Below are 21,145 nucleotides of genomic sequence, written 5' to 3'. Positions count from 1 at the left end.
TATGATGACTTGCAGCTCACTTTAATTTTACATGTACGCTGTGAATTTTCATTGTTTAGAAAACCATTGCTTTAGAAAACATCTGGCGTCTTTCGTTAAGCAGCTGGCGTCTTTTCGTTTTGCTTTAGAAACATCTGGCGTTCTTTCGTTTTGCTTTTAGAAAACATCTGGCGTATTTCGTTGGTTTATTTCATCAATCAACGACGTTTTGAACAAAATTTTTATTGTTTAATCACGCACAGAAGAAATCTCACCAGGCACTACCTTGGAGGTAAACAATGGCTGCTAATGGGAATGAGAGACAGAAGAAGTCGGCTTTTAGCTAACACTTACACTTCTACTTCTACTAACGTTTCCTACTGGAACATGCCAATGGCTGCTAATGGGGAATGAGAGACAGAAGAATTCGGCTTTTAGTTAACGCGCACGCTGCGAATTTTTTACTGTTCAACAACGCACAGGAAAAATCTCCCACCGGCACCACCTTGGGTCAAGATCTGGTACTAGCGTTACGACTGGTTACGCACTACTACGACTACAAGGGACGAACGGGTGCCGCCTTAAGGAGCTTCGCCCCTAATGAAGCAAAAGTACAGTCCTCAGATTGACTAACGCACGTAATACGGCTTGAGGCACATGACATGGACGACGCGCACAGCGCCGCTGAGAGTTCGTAATGCCGTCAGGGACAACCTCGTAGTCGAGTGCGCCGAGGCGTCGAAGTACCTTGTCGAAGAAGCTTCTCACTATGTCCCTGTCGGCATATTGGCGTCCATACCCATACACGGTCACCGGGCTGGCATTCCATTTGACGTCACCGAAGGTTGTAGCGGCGGCTGTCAGTCGTCTGCTGGTTCTTGATCCGTAGGTGGGCGAGCTGTCATGCTTCTTCGGCGCGCTGTAGGTAGGTGGTCACATCGATGTGTTCCTCGTCGGTCACGTTTGATAACATGGCGTCGAGCGTCGTTGCCGGGCTCCGTCCATAGACCAACTTGTATGGCGTCATCTGCGTCGTTTCCTGTACGGCCGTGTTGTACGCGAAGGTCACGTGTGGAAGGATGGCGTCCCACATCTTGTGTTCGACGTCGACGTACATGGCCAGCATGTCGGCGATGGTCTTATTGAGACGCTCGGTCAGGCCGTTGGTCTGTGGGTGGTACGCGGTAGTCCGGCGGTGGCTTGTGTGGCTGTATTCCAAGATCGCCTGAGTTAGGTCAGCCGTAAACGCCGTACCTGTCGGTGATGAGGACCTCTGGGGCGCCATGACGCAAGACGATGTTCTCCATGAAGAACTTGGCTACCTCGGCGGCACTGCCTTTGGGCAAGGCCTTTGTCTCGGCGTAGCGGGTGAGGTAGTCAGTTGCCACGACGATCCACTTGTTTCCGGTATTGGACGTCGGGAACGGCCCCAGTAAGTCCATCCCGATTTGCTGGAACGGCCGCCGTGGTGGCTCGATAGGCTGCAGAAGTCCGGCTCGCCTAGTGGGCGGTGTCTTGCGTCGCTGACAGTCCCGGCAGGTCTTTACGTAACGGGTGACGTCGGCGGAAAGGCGCGGCCAGTAGTACTTCTCCTGTATCCTCGCGAGTTTGCGGGAAAAGCCGAGGTGGCCAGCCGTCGGGTCGTCATGCAGGGCATGCAGAACTTCTGGTCGCAATGCCGAAGGTACAACGATAAGGTAGTTGGCCCGGGCCGGAAAGAAGTTCTTCTTTACGAGGACGTCGTTTTTCAAGAAAAATGACGCCAATCCCCGCCTGAATACTTTCAGAACAACGGTGGTCCTGCCCTTGAGGTATTCCTTAAGGCCCCTGAGTTCCGGGTCGGTTTGCTGTCGCTCAGTGAAGTCGTCTGCCCTTATGGTTCCTAAGAAGCAGTCATCATCGTGGTCATCCTGTGGCGGTGCGTCGACGGGGGCACGAGACAGGCAGTCGGTGTCGGAGTGTTTTCTTCCTGACTTGTAAACGACGGTAATGTCGAATTCTTAAAGTCTTAGGCTCCACCGTGCGAGGCGACCTGAAGGGTCCTTCGAGTTAGCTAGCCAACACAAGGCGTGGTGGTCGCTCACAACTTTGAAGGGCCTGCTGTACAGGTAGGGGCGAAACTTAGACGTAGCCTAGATGATGGCAAGACGCTCCTTTTCCGTTGTGAAATAGTTACCTTCTGCTTTGGATAGGGACCGGCTAGCATAACTGATGACCCTTTCCAGTCCGTCGGTCTTCTGCACAAGGATGGCGCTGAGTCCTACGCTTCTTGCGTCGGTGTGGATTTCCGTATCGGCGTATTTGTCGAAATGCGCAAGTATCGGAGGCGTCTGCAGGCATCGTTTCAGTTCTTGAAATGCCTCGACTTGCGCAGTTCCTCACTTGAACTCCACGTTGCTCTTTGTGAGGCGAGTTAGTGGCTCAGCGATCCGTGAAAATTCCTTGACGAAGCGTCTGTAATAGGCGCACAAGCCGAGAAATCGGCGTACGGCCTTCTTGTCGGTGGGCGGCGGGAGGCAGCTATGGCAGCTGTGTTCCGCGGGTCGGGGCGAACTCCAGATTTGCTAATGACGTGGCCCAAGAACAGGAGCTCCTCGTACGCGAAACGGCACTTTTCTGGCTTCATGGTGAGTCCGGAGGTGTTCGTCGAAGTTTGAGGCAAACACAACGACGTCGTCCAAGTACACAAGGCACATCTGCAACTTTAAGCCAGCCAGCACTGTATCCATAACATGTTGGAAAGACACAGGTGCCGAGCAAAGACCAAAAGGCATGACCTTGAACTCGAACAGGCCATCCGGTGTTATAAAGGCAGTCTTTTCTCGGTCTCTCTTGTCGACTTCGATTTGCCAGTAGCCGGTCTTCAGGTCCATCGATGAAAAGTACTTCGCGTTGTGGAGTCGATCCAGGGCGTCGTCCATCCGTGGGAGAGGGTACACGCCCTTCTTTGTGATTTTGTTCAGGCGACGATAATCGACGCAGAAACGTAGGGTCCCATCCTTCCTTTTCACTAGCAGCACGGGAGATGCCCACGGGCTGTTGGACAGCTGGATGATGTAGTCACGTAGCATTTCGTCGACTTGTTTCTTAACGGCCTCCCGTTCCCGCATTGAAATCCAGTAGGTACTCTGACGGAGTGGTCGAGCATTTTCTTCTGTTATAATGCGGTGCTTAGCAAGGGGCGTTTGTCGGACCCGCGATGACGACGAGAAACAGTCCTTGTATTCCTGCAGAAGGCAGCAAAGCTGTTGCTGTTGGCGAGCAGGAAGACTTGGGTTTACTTCGAAGGGTGGCTCAGGTATTGTGGTAGTCGTCGTAGCCTCATCAGAATCTGAAAAGGCAAACGCATCGCTGACGGCCAAGATTTCTTCGATGTATGCAATCGTCGTGCCCCTGCTCAGGTGTCTGTATTCTTGGCTGAAGTTCGTTAGCATCACGCTTCCTTTTCCTTCATGCAACCGAGCAATGCCCCTTGCGACGCAAATGTCATGGTCTAGCAGCAAACGCTGATCACTCTTGATTACACCTTCGATGTCTTCAGCTTTTGCGGTGCTGACGGGAATTATGACGCTGGAGCGAGGCGGGATGGTAACTTGATCCTCGAGCACGTTCAGGGCATGTTGACGTGGATTCATATCCGGCGGTGTTATTTTGTCCGACGATAGGGTTATCGATTTAGTTCTTAAGTCGATGGCGGCGCCGTGATGGTTTAAGAAGTCCATGCCAAGTATGACGTCCCTGGAGCAGTGTTGCAAGATTACGAAACTCACAGGATACGTGCGATTATTGATTGTGACTCTTGCTGTGCAGACTCCAGACGGCGTTATTAGATGGCCTCCAGCGGTACGGATTTCGGGGCCTTCCCAAGCAGTCTTAACTTTCTTCAACTTCGTGGCGAAGGGCCCACTGATGACGTTGTGGCCATCGATGAGAACGTCAAGGTCGCTAGTTCATCGTCTTGCGTTGCGGTTCGGTTGCAGCGTCGGGTCACGGCTGTTCCGCTGCTTCCATGTTGCGTCGTCGGGTCTTCTTCGATCCACGAGATTTCGAAGTCAGGGGGCTGTCTGGTTCGCGTCGTGTTCTCAAGGTTTCGTCACGGCGTCGGCGGCGGAGGATCTTCGGTAGTTCGTCGTACAGCAACCGCACCTTCATCGGTTGCTGCCCTTAGTTTTCTGGATACAGGCTAGACGACCGGCCCCGGTTTGGGCCAGTGTACTGCCGGCGGTGCGATGACATGTAGCGGCCAGGCGACGGCAAGCGGGAAGGTCGTCGTTCTTGCCACTGTGTTCCGGTGAGGTAGTCGTCGATGTCGTGAGGCCGTTCGCCCGGCTGCGGGCGAGCCGCGTTGACGGCGAATGTGGCCGGTGTGGCCGGCTTCCCCGCAGTGGGAGCAAGGTTGTCTGGGGCGCGCCAAACGTTGGTCTTCCTTGGCGCGTAGTGCGGGGCATAGCGCTGGGCGACAGGAGGACGGTAGGGCGTCGGTGGTGGTGGCAGCGGCGTCTGGCCGCCGAACTGTGGCGATGCGGTGTCTCGACGTGGGCACGGAGGGGGAACGTAGCGTCGGGCTGCTGCAGCATAGCTCATGGCTTGCGGCTGAGGTGGCGCTGGCTGAGGAACACCCAGTGACTGTTGAATTTCTTCCCGCACAACGTCAACAATCGACGTCACTTGGGGCTGCGAAAAAGGCGCAAGCTTTCGCAGCTCTTCTCGAACGATGGTTCGGATCATTTCGCGCAAATTGTCGGAGCCAAGGGCATGAACAGCTGCGCTGTCTTGAATTGTGCGCCGATTGTACTGCCGGGTGTGCATTTCCAGCGTCTTCTCGATCGCTGTTGCCTCTGACAGGAATTCCTGGATGATCTTGGGTGGGTTCTGTATCAGCCCAGCGAAGAGTTCTTGTTTGACTCCTCGCATGAGGAAACGGACTTTCTTCTCCTCAGGCATGTCGGAGTCGGCATGGCGGAACAGTCATTTCTTCGGCGAAAATGTTCACATTCTTGTTTGGCAGTTGTGCACGGCATAGAGTTTCCTACAATACTTACTAGAGGGAACTCTGGCGCTAGTGTCCATGGGAGCTGCAATGCATCGCGCTTCAGCCAGCATGGGAATCATGGGTAGTACACGGATTTGTCTAAACTTCGTTCTTTCGGCTCCGTTTGGCTCCGCGTCGGCTGCATCCGCTTTGTCGCAAAACGAAGTTCAGCAAAAATCAGCAGTTTCACTTCACCACTTCAACTTCTTTAGGCTCACCGATTCAAATCTGGTCACGAAGTTCACAACGATCCGTTCTTTTATCCGAAAGAAAACCAAAACATAGCAATAAACAAAGCCACAAGTGCGTTCGAAGCCCGCAAGCACGAAGACTAGGCAAATCCGTGTACTACCCATCATTCCCATGGTGGCTGAACGATCGCAGCGCCAGAGTTCCCTCTAGGTCATTTTAGGAAACTCTATGGTGCACGGGTCTCCAGCAAGGTCGCGGCCCTTTCCTTTCAGACGACACTCGTGAACGTCTCCAAAAAAGCACTCCGAAAGAGATCCCAGGTTCCAAGTGTGGACTCCCATTTCTTAAGCCATGTCCTAGCTGCTTCTTCCAGGTAGAAGTACATGTGGCGCAGCTTGTCGCCGGTGTTCCAGTTGTTAAATGTTGCAACCCTTTCAAACGTCTCCAGCCAGGTTTCGGGGTCTTCACATGGCGAACCGCGGAAGGTCGGCGGCTCCCTGGGTGGCTGCATCACGATCGCTGTAGGGGGCACTGCTGCAGTCATCGTTCCTGTTGTCTTCGTTGCCACGGTTTTTGTCTTGTCCGGTAGGAGTCCGTATTCTGGTGGGAGACCTTGCTGTCTGCGACTGGCTCGCTGGTCAGCGGTGGCGCCGTTGTCCCCTTGACGGTGTGGGCTTGGCTCACGGCTGGAGGGGGGTGTTCGGTACATGGACCGGGAAGCACCTCCACCAGATGTCATGTGATCATGACGTCGACGAAGACCGCAGGTGAGGTGTCCAAGATAAAACTCTTTATTTGGCCGAACTTGTGGCTGAGAAACGGAAAGTTAATTTACAGCAATGCACACGGTATGTACTGATAGCGGCGAACAGAGCCTCAACCATCGATAAACTGACAAGCGGCGAAGCACGTCGGCATTTATGCATGTGCTGTAGAATATTCCAGCGTTATCGCTGGTTGTCGCGCAATCTCTAGAATAAGCTCGAGTGTTCGCGTCTTGCGCGCAATCTTAACAAAACGATCTACAATAATTGGGAAGCTTCTCGAACAATGAGGCGCGGTTTGCGCTGAGCGTTACTGACAGTCTTTGTGGGCGAAAACCGAATACAGCAAAAGTAATAATAAGAAACGCACGTGGCAATATGAAGGGCTTCTTTCATTTTCCTCCTCTTCTTGCTTGTGTACGTTTGCGAGCTGGCCAATTTCACAAATGCAGTACACTTTTCATTGTTGTTGAAGTGGTGCAAGCATCCCCTCCCTCTAGTTCAAGAATGTGAATTCGAGGGGCCTATTTTGTCTGCTGCCCTCTTTATACTAACGCCAACAGATAGTGTCATAAGAAAAAAGAAAAAGCTGAGAAACTCAAAAGCACGGTAGGGGCCTGCTTTTTAGTCTGTGGCCTCAGAGCACAGAAAAATGCGCACAGGAGTTTGTCATTACGTGAAAGCTTTTATTCTTAACTGTGTACCCACCTGAGCAGCCTCATTTTGTACGTGTTGTGCGCTCGTGAATGTTACGATATTCAAAAGGTGAATGTTTTTCCCCTTGGTGCATTGTTATTTTGAATTGTTTAGGCTGCATAACATTGGAGTGCGTGACCCCTATCACTGCAGTTTTTGCTGCATTAATCTGTAAATCCTTCAGTCTATGCAATCCACTAGTAAAAAAAAATGGGGGCTTGAATAGTGTTATAGGGCCCCTTTAATGCTCGTGCATTAATATTTTTAAAGTCCGCAGTGTTCTGAGCATTTCTGGGCTGATACAGACTGCGAATTACCTGTAGTGCATATGTGCATGGAACGAGCCGTGAAAACCATGTGCACACGTGACTGGTGGAAAGGCTTTCATGAAGCACGCAAAAGGTTTGTGACATAATTACATAATGCTATGACACGTCAGCCATGTTCATCATAGACTCATGCCTTCCCATGCCAATTTTGGTTTTTATAAAGTTAAGCCAAGTAGGTAGGTAGGTCAGACAGACATCAACTTCTAGGTATCATTCGCAGACCAATTTAAGCTCTCTGTCTAATTTATTACAAGACTTTCAACCTGCAAATCACTATACCTTGCAATGGGTCAGCCAAACGAGTTTTCAACCGCCCACTTCCATTAGATGCAGCCTTATTTCAATATATGTAGCACTGGCAACCAATCTGATTAGATATGGTCACTCTATGTCACTGACTATTTTTCCAGCCTGCCCTTCCCAGCCCCCCTCAGCTTCTTTCTTTGTATTTCTGATTATATTTTTTCATAGCTACCTTTAAAATACTGTTCTGCCAACCAGGGTGCTCCCAAATGTGATATGGCTACACTCATTCCTTTTGCAATCAAAATACACCGACTGTGACATCATGTGATGTCAACCACTAACTCTAAGACAGACATGCCAAGATAGCGTCAAGTGCCAAAATCTCTGCCAACTTGTCTGAGGAATCCTATCCCTGTTTATACAACTTTATTTCACTACTTAAAGGGACTGTCTACCATGTTTTATTGATTTGCTGTTTTGTGTCACAATAGCAAGCATACAGTCCCTTGCAGTAGGTTTCGGTCTACATTCTGTCATCTTAAAATGGTGTAGGGACGCCCACAACACTGGTTACTGCACGCGATGGCAATGACTGGGCCGGTGAAAGTCGAAAACTGGAACCACATGCAGTTTTTGCAGGCTTAATTAGGTTTTCTTTAATAATAAGCGCATTACCGTAATGATCCAAGTTTAGAGCTCGCAAACTGTCAATTAAAGTATCATTACCACAGTCTTTCCAGCTTTGTTTAGTCAACCTGAAAAGCCATTGCAGTCGAACAGAAAACTTCATGTGTTCCAGCAACACTGCTATGCCAGGGTTGTGAAACCAACTGTAGTGGTTCCACTCACGCCAAACGTGCGACTAAAATGAACATGAGATGTGCTTCACAGAAGAAGAGAAGGTCGCTGCTGTTATTCAGTTATGCTCAGATGTTTTGCATTGCATAAGTGACATGACAACCAACACAGATGCCTTGAAGGCAAAATCCTCAGCCCATGGGGTTGAGCGGGTCGTGAAATGACTTCAGCGTCGGTGAATGCTGGTATACACTTTTACAAACAAGACCTCACGGGCATGGTTTAAAAATTCAGTGAAGTCAGTCAATTGCGCTGCTGTTCGTCCAAGACATTTTTTTTTCTTATGAGTGGCGCCAGACACTGTGCTTGCGTGGTTTGCATTCCTTCGCTGTAGGCAGGCAGATGAACGTGGTGCCGCCAGCGCCAGCAGGCGCCTCTTTGAACGTGTGAGAAAGAAAGTAAAAATTACTCTCTGACGCAAAGCAAAGCTGCCAGTAGTGCATAAAATACACTTTGAAGTTATACATATTTGTTTTCAAGCAAAATAAGTCTACATGCGAGAGTTTTTTTGCTTCTACCAAAAGGTTGAACCTCATCGGTGTTGGGTGACGCTAGCGCTCATACTTTCACCACTTCCAAAGCCAAATTAAAAATATATTTGCGTTTTTATTGGGCAAAAGCATGCTTGCTGCCGCAGATGCTGGGGTGCAACAGCCAAAATAGGATTTGGAGCAATTTTTGGAGCAGCAAAATGTTGCTTTTGGAGCACAAAAATCCAAATTTGGAGCAGTATAGCAAAAAAGCTTACTTTTAGAAAAGAAAAAAAAAATTCGTAAAAAGCATTAAAAATCAGCTAACCCGTGCCCAGCGCACATGAACACTGCTATTTCAATAAAAGCAGTGTGCTGAGACACCCCACAGTGCGAACAATGACGAAGTCCGCATTAGCATTTGCAGGGCCTGTCAAATAATTCAACAGGTACTGCAAATGCTAATGTGGACCTGCGAACCTGGCAAACTTGAAATTCGGGAGATCCGTAAAGCAAATGGGGGTGGAGAAAAAAGAAAGTGGCGTACGTCTTTGTCAACTTGTTTCTTAAGGCCGCAGAAACTCCATACACAGCAGCTCCAATTGATTGCCAATAATTTTTTAGATGTCGGCGATCATACTACTACTCATAATTACATGGTGTGTGCACAAATGAGTAATTAAGGAACAAAATGTGCTGTGTCTGACAGCTAGTACTAACAGCCCCTTCTAAGTCTCAGTGCGCTTTCCCGCAGGACACCACTGCACTGCGGCAAAGTGGCTTAAAATGCGTTCTGCACGCAGTAAAACAAGCATCAGGAAATTTGAGAAACACTGTCCTTTTTTTATTATGATAGCAATTATATGGACACTTTCGAGGGTTTCTTGTGGTCATGTCCCATATAAAGTCCAAACTGATAATATCCCCCACGCGCATAGTATGTTCTACCGTGGGTAAAAGCGCGCGAATGCAGCTGAAGCAGAGCTCAAACGAGCCAGCCCATCTCCGTCACTCCGATGGCACATTACGATAACACCGCTCCGCTTGGGAGGCCTGCTGTAGAAGCAGAGAGGAAACGCCCCACCCGTTTTGAACGAGAAAGAAAAGACGCGAAAGAGGGGCGGGGGGGTTCACTCGAGCAGCAAGCTTGAACTTTGGGCGCGGTCACGATCGCTGGCGCGCGCGCTATCTCGGCAGCCATCAGCCCTTCTATGTGCTGCAATCTCAATGCAAAGACACTGTGCAGAAAGAGGATCTTTACCTGGAACGGCCGTATTCTCTTACACCAACGTTTTGCAGTTACACGAGATCAGATACAAAAGAGTTTGCTGCCAGCCTCACTTCGTATAACATTACAATTTGTTGCTATCGCATTCATTGCTTCGTCCTTGCAGTGAAACTGTGACTTTTTTCTTTTCTTCCGCCGGGGGGTGGGGGGGGGTTAGGGTCTGCGCATCTGTATTGGATGATGATACCCACACTGCAGATGAGCGGCCTCTATTTCTCGCAAATCTGCGCAACTGAGAAAATTTTGAAGCTGGCCGGGCATTTTGGCGCAGCGTGGCGCAATTTCAACAGATTTCACGGTTCTGGCTCAGCTTGGCGCAATCAAAAAGATTATGCCGAGTGGTAGACAGTCCCACCTGTAGCTTGTGTATAGTGATGCAGTCACTACTAGATGCAAATTAAAAGCTCTTACATAACAGAATGTACTGCAAAGCATTCTCCAGCAGCATTTTTCCACATGTGAACAGGCGTACGTTGCTTTATTTTTATGGCGCAAGCTTTTCACTGGCTAACGTATATTGCCGATTATAAGTCGACGTATTTTTTCATAAAATGACCTTTCAAAGTTCGGGGGTCGGCCTATAATCGGAGTCGACCTATACGCGGAATCGTAAGGTCGACTTATCTGTGGGGTCCGACGAAAGGTCGTCGTCCTCGGATTTCCCGCTATTCAACGCATCGATAACATCAGCCGCAGAGGCATCGGGGTCGCGACAACAGCTATCTCCCAACGCACGCGCGCCACTTCCGGAGCTGGATATTTTTGCGATCTGCCACGACGATCGCGAAATTATAGCGAAACCACGCGAGGCGGAACTACAGAGCACGTTTAAAAATCACAGCCGCGCGGCATTAATGCGAAGTGCTTGGGAAACACTGTCTCGAAAGCAGCATTTCAAACCTTTGATAGAAGGCAAACGATCCTCTATGAATAAAGAGGAATTTGCCTTGCGATGCGCACTGCAGTTTTGTTTTCATACAATAGAAACGATTCTTTGACAAACCATTGGTGTCCGTGTGGGCTGGCAACACTTCGCGGGGAACTAAACCACATGACCAGTCACATGCGCCCACAAGCGTCTTCGCGTCTTTTTGCACTCACACCTGTTCGCCATTTCTATATTTTGCTTCGCTTGCGAGCAGTGGTGTGCGCGATTTCCAACGCTGCCAAACGGACGCCAAGATGCCACCGCTATGCCGGCAACAGTACAGCGCTGCTTTCAAGAGGCAAGAGGCAAGTGTCAGAAAGGTACGTGAGGCAATGGAGAAAACAAAGGACCAAGATCTTCGCGTGTGCTGCTACATGCAGTTCCTTTCGCGGACCGAAGTCTGGACGATACCCTGCCGTTGAGGAGGCGGTTCGAGATTGGGTTCACGACCACCAGCACTTGTTCCGACGGCGAGCAGCAGCAGTGGCTCACACGATGGAAATGACCGTGACTGCGTCCTTCTCTCAAGCGACGACGAGTCGTAAGAATGTTTCACGGGCAAATAAATGTTTCTTTGCATCACTCCCTCTTCTGAAAAACTTATTGGTGAGCTATGGCCGCAGCACGAGGCTGTGTTCGGAGTCAACCTTTTTTCCCCCTAGAAGTGGTTGCAAGTTGGGGGGTCAACTTATAATCGAAGTCGACTTATAATCGGCAATATACTGTAACCACTATTACAAAGCTATTGCTTGGCAGAAGGCATGCCTTCACACAACATAACCTTCTCAAATTCTGCCTTTTCTGAAGTGAAAGAGTTTTGTTTAAAGGGGTACTGACACCAATTTTCGATGGTGAGCTTACTCTGCCATACAAACTTTCTGGATGCAGAGACGGCTCTGAGCAAGCGTGAAGCTCGGTAAATGCTGATAAAATATTTTATTTTCAGGGGTGGAAGCGGGCTTCAGCCTTTTTAGAGCTGCTCAGGGAGCAGGAATAATTCTGTTTTGGAGCAGCTTTGGAGCACCAAAGTTGTGCTTTGGAGGAATGCAAGAAGTTAGTTTTGGAGCAGATTTCTGGGGCCAAACATCACTGTTAACTGAAATTTTTATTTCTGGTAACGGCAAAAAATTCCAATGGTTTTCACTAAACATGGAATAGTGGTGAACCGACCAGACTTACCAGAAATTTTTTATATATATACACCACAGATGACGGAGCAATATCTCGGAGAAAACAAGAGATACGCTATGCTTTGGGTAGCTACATTTGACTAGACCTCAGACGAATGAAAAATGTTTATCTTAATAAAACACCACAGCTGACATGAACAACAACTGCAGATTGAACTGACAAGCTAATAAAAATTAACTTCATTCTAAACCCAATAAGACTCTACAAATTAATTTAAAAAGCTTATGCTCCCGTCATTAAAGCGCCGCAGCCGATGAGAACCGAGAGGAAAATAGAGATAAACAATGCACTGCGTTCACATTGACAAAACACAACTGCTGACATGTACAGAGGTCAACACGCTTGTCTAGAACGCTGGAACGCTGCGCTCCGAACTGCGCTGACAACGCTTGTCAATTACGCTTCGCTTGAAAGAGCTCAAATTATAGCATGCATGGCCGCTAAGAATGCTCAAGTTTGGGCTATCAGAAAATACTATCGGTATGCACGGCGTCGGAGCGTGCAGTTCGAGTGTTCTAGACAAGTGTGTTGAGCTCTGTACAAATGCGAAGACTAGACAACTGTAATGTCCACTTTTACTGCGATAGCAATTATATGGGCATTGACGGCAGGTTTTTGTCATCGCCATTGTTTTCCATATCAAGTCCAAATTGATAACATCGCCCCGCGCATTGTATGTTCCACACACGAGTAAAAGCGCGCAAGCGCTGAAGACGAACACAGCTGAAGCAGAGATGAAACTAGCCGGCCATCTCCATTGCACAAAGGGTGCATGCGATAACATCGCGTGCACCGTTCAAGCATGTGACAATATACCCACGTGTGAGCCCTGTCGTCGATAGCTTCTCAAGCAGAGAGGAAATGTCCCTCCTCTTTTTCGTAGGGCAAAGGAGCATGAAGGGAGCCAGGGGAATGGGGGGGCAGGACTGCGTCATTCGAGCAGCGACCGCAAACTTTGATCATGAGGGTGTGGTCACTAGCGCTGACGCGTGCGCTATTTCGGAACACATCAGTAAATGGCCGCTTACTTCGCGTTGAGACCACCGAGACGACAGGCAGCATAGAAACCGCTTCGTTCCCTGCAGTGGCCGTATTCCCTTACACCAGCGTTTTGTGTAGTTGCATGAGGTCGGAACCAAAAAAGTTAGCTGCTAGCCTTACTTTGTATAACATTACAATTTTTTGCTATCGCATTCATTGCTTTGCCCTTGAGGCGAAGCTGATCTTTTTCTCACTGTCATCAACGTTTACAAAGAGCGTGCCAGGTGATGATGATAATGGGAGTTAGCATGGGCGTGCCATGTCGTGGATGACAGCAGCACATGAAGGCATTAAAGACCGCTTGGGAGCAGTTTCGACGCAATCATGTGTTTTGGAGCAGGATAGCGCAGCAGAAGCAAACTGGCGCAGCGTGGCACAAATGGCACAACACCTGCTCCCCTGGATCAATTAAAGCCGATTTTTGCATTGCGCACCTACTCACATGAACAACATCGCAACATCAGGCTACAGTGTCAATTCTGGTGACTTCACACTCCATAATAGCTAGTGTCGATGATGTTAGGTACCAAAATATTCGATATGGCTGCTTGTGCATCACCAAAAACACTCAAAATTGCCACTTGTGCGTCCCCAATGGTGCCACGAAGCAGCCGTGGAAACGTCACAACATCTTGCGCAAGCATGTGCAAGAAGCTCATACCGTGTTTTGACGTCAGGATACACTAGGAACTGAAACTAGCTTTCAAGAACGTACTGTAACTGCTTTCTCTGCATGCACTCACACTTATCAATACATCTTCAAAGCTCTTGAGACACAAAACCTTTCACAAGACCTTTCACAAGACCTTTCATTTGACACAAAAAAATGACAACTGAAAATTTTCATGTGAGTATCCCTTTAACCCGAATGCACTCACAAAATTCTGTAACATATATTAGCACCAGTGACTGTATTAGTATTTATGATGAGTCATAAAGAAACCAACACACTTGATCTTTATGTCAAATTTCAACATGTGAAAACTATGCTCGTCAATATTTGTGGTGTGAGCACTTTTTTCTAGGGTAGGGGTCAGGGGTGGAAGAGGGCTTCAGGCTTTTGGAGCAGGCCAGGGAACAAAAATGATGCTGTTTTGGGGCAGCTTTGGAGCAGTAAAAGGGGAGTTTTGGAGCAGCTTCGGAGCATCAAAACATGTGTTTTGGAGCAATTCAAGTTAGTTTTGGAGCATATTTCAAGGGTCAAACTTCATTATTAAGATTTTTTTTATTTCAGGTAAACAGACCTCAGACAAATGAAAAACGTTGATGTTAACAAAACACCGCAGCTGACATGAACAAGTGAAGAAGTTACCTTCCTTGTAAACTAATGAGACCCTATAAAAATAAATTTTAAAGAAATTTGGCGAAGCTTGCACTAAGTCGCGCAAGGTTTGAAACAGTGAAACTGGACAATTCTGAAGCCTAATCTGGTTGCTTCTAGGTTGCTGCTAGGCTTTAGCTAGGTTAGTCACAACACGGATGTCCAAACTCCAGAACCGAGCGTCCGCACCTCTCATAGATCTACGGGCACGTCGTCATTGGTGTAGGGGCTTCCATTGCTTCAGGCTCTTCTAGCAGCCACCGTTGCCTTTCCCGTTCCCTAGTATGGTAGCTTCCCGCTATTCATGACAAGTCTTTCTATGTCTTTATTGCCATTATTTCTCTCTCTCTCTTAGTGAACCAGTGGGAAGTAGTGGGATTTCCTCCTCCTCCCGTTCACTTCCCTTTCCCACCCCCTTGCTACACTATACAATACAAGGCTATGCCATGCTCTGCTAGCGTTCCTGGATAGCTGAGTGGTTAGGACGCTCACCTTCAGATCGACGTCACATGGGTTTGAATCCCGCCTCGTGAAGTAATTTTTTTAGCAAGAATTTTTCTCTTTCTTTATATCTTTCAGTTTCTCTGTTTATTTCTTTCTTTCTCTCTCTCTCTCCCCCCTCTATGTACTTGTTCTCAGGGTTATTACAGCCTACGCCGTAGTGGTGAGTAGTGGGATCTGTCCAAATTCTGTAGCCCATACCCATTCATGACGATGATAGTTTCGTGATAGTCCACACATTATGGCTAGCTTACACAGCTTCGCTGTTTAAAGGTTATGCTCTCATCCCTAAAGCGCCAGAGCCGACAAGAGAACCGAGAAGACAATAGAGATAAGCAGTGCAGTATGTAGCTAAACTGACAAGACTTCAGAGAAATGTTCTTTTTTTAACATCGACCAAACACAACTGCTGACGTGTACAAGTGAGAAGGTGAGAGTAACTGAAATGTCCACTTTTATTGCGATAGCAATTAGTACAAGGACATTCTAGGTGGGTTTTTGCTGTCGCTGTGATCTTCCAAATAAAGTCCAAATCGATAACACCGCCCCGCGCATCGTATGTTCTACACACGAGTAAAAGCACTCAAGCGCTGGGGACGAATGTGGCCGAAGCAGAAGTGAAACGAGCCGGCCATGTCATGAACCACTACACCAGTTCTTTCAAGAAAAGTGTCCGAAAATACTTGAAAATAAAGGAAACGTGATATTTGCTCGCTGCCTTCATAATTACTTTTCCTGCGGTGGCTGACATTTTAAAAGTTACTACACATATTAATTAAAGTGCTAATTATAATCTCCGTTGCACGAAGGATGCATGCGATAACATCGTCCTACGCGTGAGGCCTGCCGTCGATTGCTCCTCAAGCAGACAGAACCCCCCCGCCACCCGTTTTTTTCGACAGGCGAAGGAGCACGAAGGGAGTCGGTGGAGGAGGGGCACCATTGCTCGAGCAGCAACTGCGAACTTTCATCAAAAGGGCGCGGTCACTAGCACTGGCACGCGCGCTATCTCGGCAGACATCAGCAAACAGCCTGCTTACTTTGCATTGAGGTGACAGACAGCACGATAACTGCTTCGCTCCCCGGAGCGGCCGTAATCCCTTACACCAGCATTTTGTGGAGTTACGCGAGATCGCATCCAAAAGAGTTAGCTGCTAGCGTTACTTCGTATAACATTACAATTTCTTGCTGTCGCATTCATTGCTTTGCCTTTGCGGCAAAAGTTACTTCTTTGCGCATTCGCCAAAGTCACGAAGAGCACGCCAGGTGGTGATGATGATAGGAGCTCGCTTGGGCGCATCACGTCGTGAAGGACGGCAGCCCATGAAAGCACCGAAGACCGCTTGGGTGCAGTTTCGGTGCAATAATGTGTTTTGGAGCAGGATGGTGCAGCAGAAGCGGATTGGTGCAGCGTGGCACAAATGGTGCAGCTTGATCTAATGAAGTGAAATTTCAGACTCAAGTTTTGGCACTATTCAATTCTTCAACACCCCTGCAATGAGACATCTTCCAAATGCGCAATAATTGTTTTAAAAATTCGTTTTTTCCAAGGACTGTCAGAAATTGGAAAAGCCTACATAATGCTGTTGTTTACAAACCATCTCTTGAAATGTTTGCCACTTGTTTGTAACAGCCCACTGAATTTCTGTCTTTGCCGTTGTTCCCAATCAGTGCTGACATTGTTCCCAATTAACATTGACATTGTTCTCAATTTGACTATATTCTACAATGAACCAATCCACCGCAGCAGTCTAGTGGTTATGGTGTTCGACTACTGACCCAAATGACTGCTGATGTGAGATCGAGTTCCATCGAAAATGCGGCCGGCATTTTCGATGGAGGTGAAAATGCTTGAGGCCTGCGTACTTAGATTTAGGTGCATGTTAAAGAACCCCAGGCAGTCTAAATTTCTCGAGCCCTCCACAATGTCATCCCTCGTAATCATATCGTGGTTTTGGGACGCTAAACCCCAACAATTATTAATTGTATTCTACAATTATCTACTTAAAATGTTTGTTTTGTATTTGCAGTGATCCACCGTAACGGTTTCTTGCTGTGTTGCATTTTATTGTTATAACAGTCCTTCAAGCATTAAATACTGCATAGCTATGCTTGTAACACCTAACCTTGTGTTCCAATTTTATTTTGCTGCCATATTGATATGTTTCTGCTAGACATTGCATACCTGCCAAACTTTTTCACTTGTACTACCTCGCCTGCAATACCCACCTGGATAAAACCCCTCCATGGGATTGCAGTATCTATAAATAAGTTTTAAAAATTATTCTCAGCCATGGATCCACTCACTGCTGCCTAGTAGCATATCAGAAGATATCAGAAAGGTACCTGTGATGTTGATGACGGTGGTGCAGCTTTCATCACTGGATAGTCATCAACACCCGGCGGTGGTGCATCGTCGTCGTACACAGGCATTATGTCCATGCCTGAATACGTCAGCTCTTGCAACTTGATCTCTTTACCTGAACAATAGCAATATGGCATCTTCATTTTAATCCTTTAATCAGCAGAACAGTGCATATACTACTAATGCCAAAGCTTAGGAGGCATGCTGAATTACCATGAGAGATAAGAGGTGCACAAAGTTCATTGATGAGATTTCGCTGTAGATTCCAGTTGTGCTTGAATCAAGACCACACTAGAGAAGGTGTACTGTAAAAGCTTTGGTGGATCAAGCAGTGACGTGATCGACTGAAACCAGTTTGGCGCAGCTTCTGGAGCAGCTAAAACACCGCTTTGGAGCAGCAAATCAGCCCTTTGAAGCAGTTTCCTGTCTCAGATTTACACACACAACTTTTAAACTCGCTAAGCGGCAGTAGTTCTATCATGTCTAAGAAAATAAATATACGCGCACAAAAATGTGTATTCATATATAATATCCCAAAAGCTGAAATGAACTCGCAGCTCCTTGCTTCCCTGCGGACAGCCCTAAATTGATACATATCCGTGACATCAGGCTGCCCGACATTTCCTTGCGATACACTTCTCAGTTATTCAGTGTGACTTTCCCTGATCCTTCAAGCTGTGTAAATTTGCCTCGGCTTTTCATTTTACTACTGAAAATAACAACTGCGATGACATCTGTGCTTTCTATGAAACAGTGGCCCTCGAGTTACATGGCAAAGTAGTATACGCTGTCATACTTCATGGACAGACTCATTAGGCTTTTGGTTTGTTGGCAGTTAATAAAACATAGGGTTTAATAAATAATCGGTATAGTATGACCAAATTCCAACAGTGTGCTCAACGAAATTTGCAAGTATGAAAGACTTTGCATTTGATTCAGACAGATTCTTTAACTTGGACTTTTGTCCAAGTCGAGAAGCTGCACTGATAGAACGGGATAGCGTGTCACCGTGCTGCAATTGTTGCTAAATCCTGACTGTTGTACAGTATTAAAACTTAAGTGCCCTGCATGAAATCTTTTGGAAGTAAGAAAAATATACTATAATATTTTTGTAAAATAACGTAACTAAAAAAGAAATGGAACATACTGAACGCAAACAGACGAGACACAAGAAGACGACTACACGAGCGCTCATGTAGTCATCTTGTGTCTCGTCCTTTTGCGCTCAATCTATTCCAGAATGAACCAATGTGCCCAACAAAGCATTTTATTAAAAAAAAGAAATGTTCTAAGTACATACACATACTGCTCCCTATAATTAATGGAATCAATCTTCATATAGATGACTGGTGTCTCACAAAACTTGTAATTTCACCAATTATTGGATATTTATTGACTCCACAACATTCAGTAAATATTTTTACCTGACTTGACAATATATTTCACAGTACAGAGTTGGTACTGTTTGACAGGTCCCCCCTCCCGGCCAGAAAACTCAACATGCAGAATTAACGGCTGAATTGAGTTTAGGCATGCAGTATATGGTTGCATATATGAATTTCACATTTCCATCATTTATACTGCGAGCCTGCCATGGTAACTTCAGCTTCCACCCTCCCCAGTGTCAGTACATCAAGCCCTCGGACAACCTGCTAGCTGACATATCGTATGCTGCAACCTCTTTGCACTAAGCAAAAGTTTATGCGTAGGGCAGACGCTTCAGTGATGAAGTCGTCATTTACAAGACACTGTGTGCATGTCTTTGCAGATGGGCAAGACCGGTTGCAACGGGCAAAGTTGTAGCATGAATGGTCGTTAGGCATGAACAATATTGTAAGCTCAGTCAAAAGCTAGGCGGCAAGTGCGAGTGACTTGCTCATTACCTTTAGCTTACTCGAATAATATTTGTTGAGTATGTAATTATTGGCCTTGAGAGATTTTTAAAACTATACAGCTCTCGCCTGTCTGCTCCAATGACCACTAAAATTTGCAACAGAAACTTAAGTATATATTTCGAGTGCCTATGAACTTATTTCTCCGAAACACTGCAAACATGACATTTTCGAGATGCGATTTTTGTGGTGTTTCATTTTTGCATAAGTCGCATAATTTGCGCGGAGTGTGCGCCAAGATGATCCTGGCACACGCTTGGCGCAAATTATGCGACTTCTGTAGAAATGCAGGAGGATGTAGCAGGCTCTCAGTGCAGCAATCACATCCCTGATCAATAGGACCTCCTGCAGTGACACCTAACTTTCAATTAGTCTGTTATATAAAATTACAGCAGCAGTGTGTGCCAGCATATGCCTCTGGAAGGACAAATTGCATTGGCTTGAAGCTTCTTTATTCAATAGAGATGCCATAAGCCTTTGCTGTGTACTGCGGAAAAGAAAGAAGGAAGTTTCTACATGATACCTAACTGGACATGCTTACTACTAAAACTGTCATACACAAAGTTCACTGAGAAGTAAATACAAACATGTCGTCATCTGCTGACATACAAATAAAATGAACTTTCCAATTCAATCCTTTACCTTTCAAGACAAAATGAAAGCAAGTTCATTTAGACACAGTGTAAGCCTGCTGCCACAGTGATGTGGGAGGCGGCCTCAGCTATCAGTGTCCGCCAGGCCAAGCTGCCACCACCACTCGCTTCGTCGTCTTTTCCTTGTCATTCATCCCCACAATATTGACTGACATAATCATTTGGCAAATGCATACTAATGAAGCAGTTACATGAAATTTCAACGTTGAAGCCTCTGCATGATACAAGTGGTGCTAAAAAATATTCTGACTTCTAAGGAATACTATAGACTGCAGCGCCTTCTTAAGTAGACATCACATCGACATGAAGGTGTCAGTGGCCACCCTTCACTCAAACCAAGCAGCCAACTATTAGTCAAGTATGCACTATTGCAGAACATAAAATGTAGCGGCTATGGAGCACATAGCGCGAAATTTGCGCCAGTGCGTATACTGAACAGAATACACGTACGGCGTTTTAGGTGGCTAAAAAAAAATAAACTAACTTTTTGGCCCTTGGTCGTGGTAAGATGTGCGGTGCCCTTCTGCGCTGTGCCTGTACGTCTGTGGGTTAGACTTGACAAGGTGCATCACGAGGCTGTACTCGTCTTTCGTCTTGACATTCATTTTGAACTTCTCACTGAAATAAATAGCACCAAGTTCATTTGCGCCAACTAGAAAGGTAAGGCCAAATGTTTTGTCACAACGCAAGCCTTCCACTCGCCTTGTGTCATCTTGCGGTGGAGGGTTCGCTTGGTCAGACAGGAACATGTCGTGCGTGCGTTTCAGAGATCGGAACACCAGGGTGTGGACAGAGTGCTTCTGAACGTCCTGTACGGGCAAAGGAAGCCACAAATATAAGCGCACTTTAACAGAAACGAAAGAGCTGTGACTAAAACGGAGCGAAAGAAGTGGCAATACAGTAATATTGCTCCGACGCCACTCACCTCCATGTTCCAAACAATTACCACCACGGTGTTTGGTCACCTTAATGTTTGAAGAATAAACCATCAACAGACACAACCTCTACTCTTCCAGTTAACAGCACTTCTGCGCTTCTACAGCTTCTAGCCTTCTAGCCTTCTACCACCACCAAAATGCATTGTACTTACAGTGTTCTAGAAGTTTGTAATTTGTTTGTAATTCTGGTACACTGTAACAGTAATAGGCTACGACGTTGGATTGTACTGGATAGAGTTACAACATGGTTGCCAGATGCAGCGTCAGACAGTCAACTTTTCGCCTGTGGTCAGGGTGTCGGAACGGAACGAAAACCGAAAACGAAAAAAAACGATATTTTTGACCGGAACGAAAACGTAACCGAAACTTTATCTATTATTTCGTTCCGGAGTGAAACCGAAATTTTTTCAATCGTTTTTCGGTTCACGAGAAAACTTCGCAGTCCGGAACAACTAAGCTCA

General features: G+C 46.9%; 1 protein-coding gene across 4 annotated transcripts in view; it reads right to left on the bottom strand.

Annotated features, from left to right (window-relative positions):
- LOC119382435 (pleiotropic regulator 1) overlaps positions 1 to 20,926 on the bottom strand; it is a 115,662-nt gene extending 94,736 nt beyond the window's left edge. The window contains exons 1-5 of one of the 4 annotated variants that reach the window (XM_037650136.2): positions 20,837 to 20,854; positions 20,672 to 20,711; positions 20,449 to 20,555; positions 20,231 to 20,364; positions 17,183 to 17,316 (exon numbers count right to left, since the gene is read on the bottom strand). In XM_037650136.2, the coding sequence (XP_037506064.1) occupies positions 17,183 to 17,316; positions 20,231 to 20,364; positions 20,449 to 20,555; positions 20,672 to 20,677 (381 nt within the window). In that variant the 5' untranslated portion in view covers positions 20,678 to 20,711; positions 20,837 to 20,854. Of the gene's footprint in view, positions 1 to 17,182; positions 17,317 to 20,230; positions 20,365 to 20,444; positions 20,556 to 20,671 lie in introns of all 4 variants that reach the window. The other 3 variants (XM_037650137.2, XM_049412204.1, XM_037650135.2) reach the window with 3 other exon arrangements.
- Between the last annotated feature and the right edge of the window lie 219 nt (positions 20,927 to 21,145).

Source organism: Rhipicephalus sanguineus, chromosome 2 (assembly GCF_013339695.2).
Source record: "Rhipicephalus sanguineus isolate Rsan-2018 chromosome 2, BIME_Rsan_1.4, whole genome shotgun sequence".
Classification (NCBI taxonomy): Eukaryota; Metazoa; Arthropoda; class Arachnida; order Ixodida; family Ixodidae; genus Rhipicephalus; species Rhipicephalus sanguineus.
The sequence above is the reverse complement of the archived record's forward strand: the minus strand, read 5'-3'. Positions and strand labels throughout refer to the sequence as shown.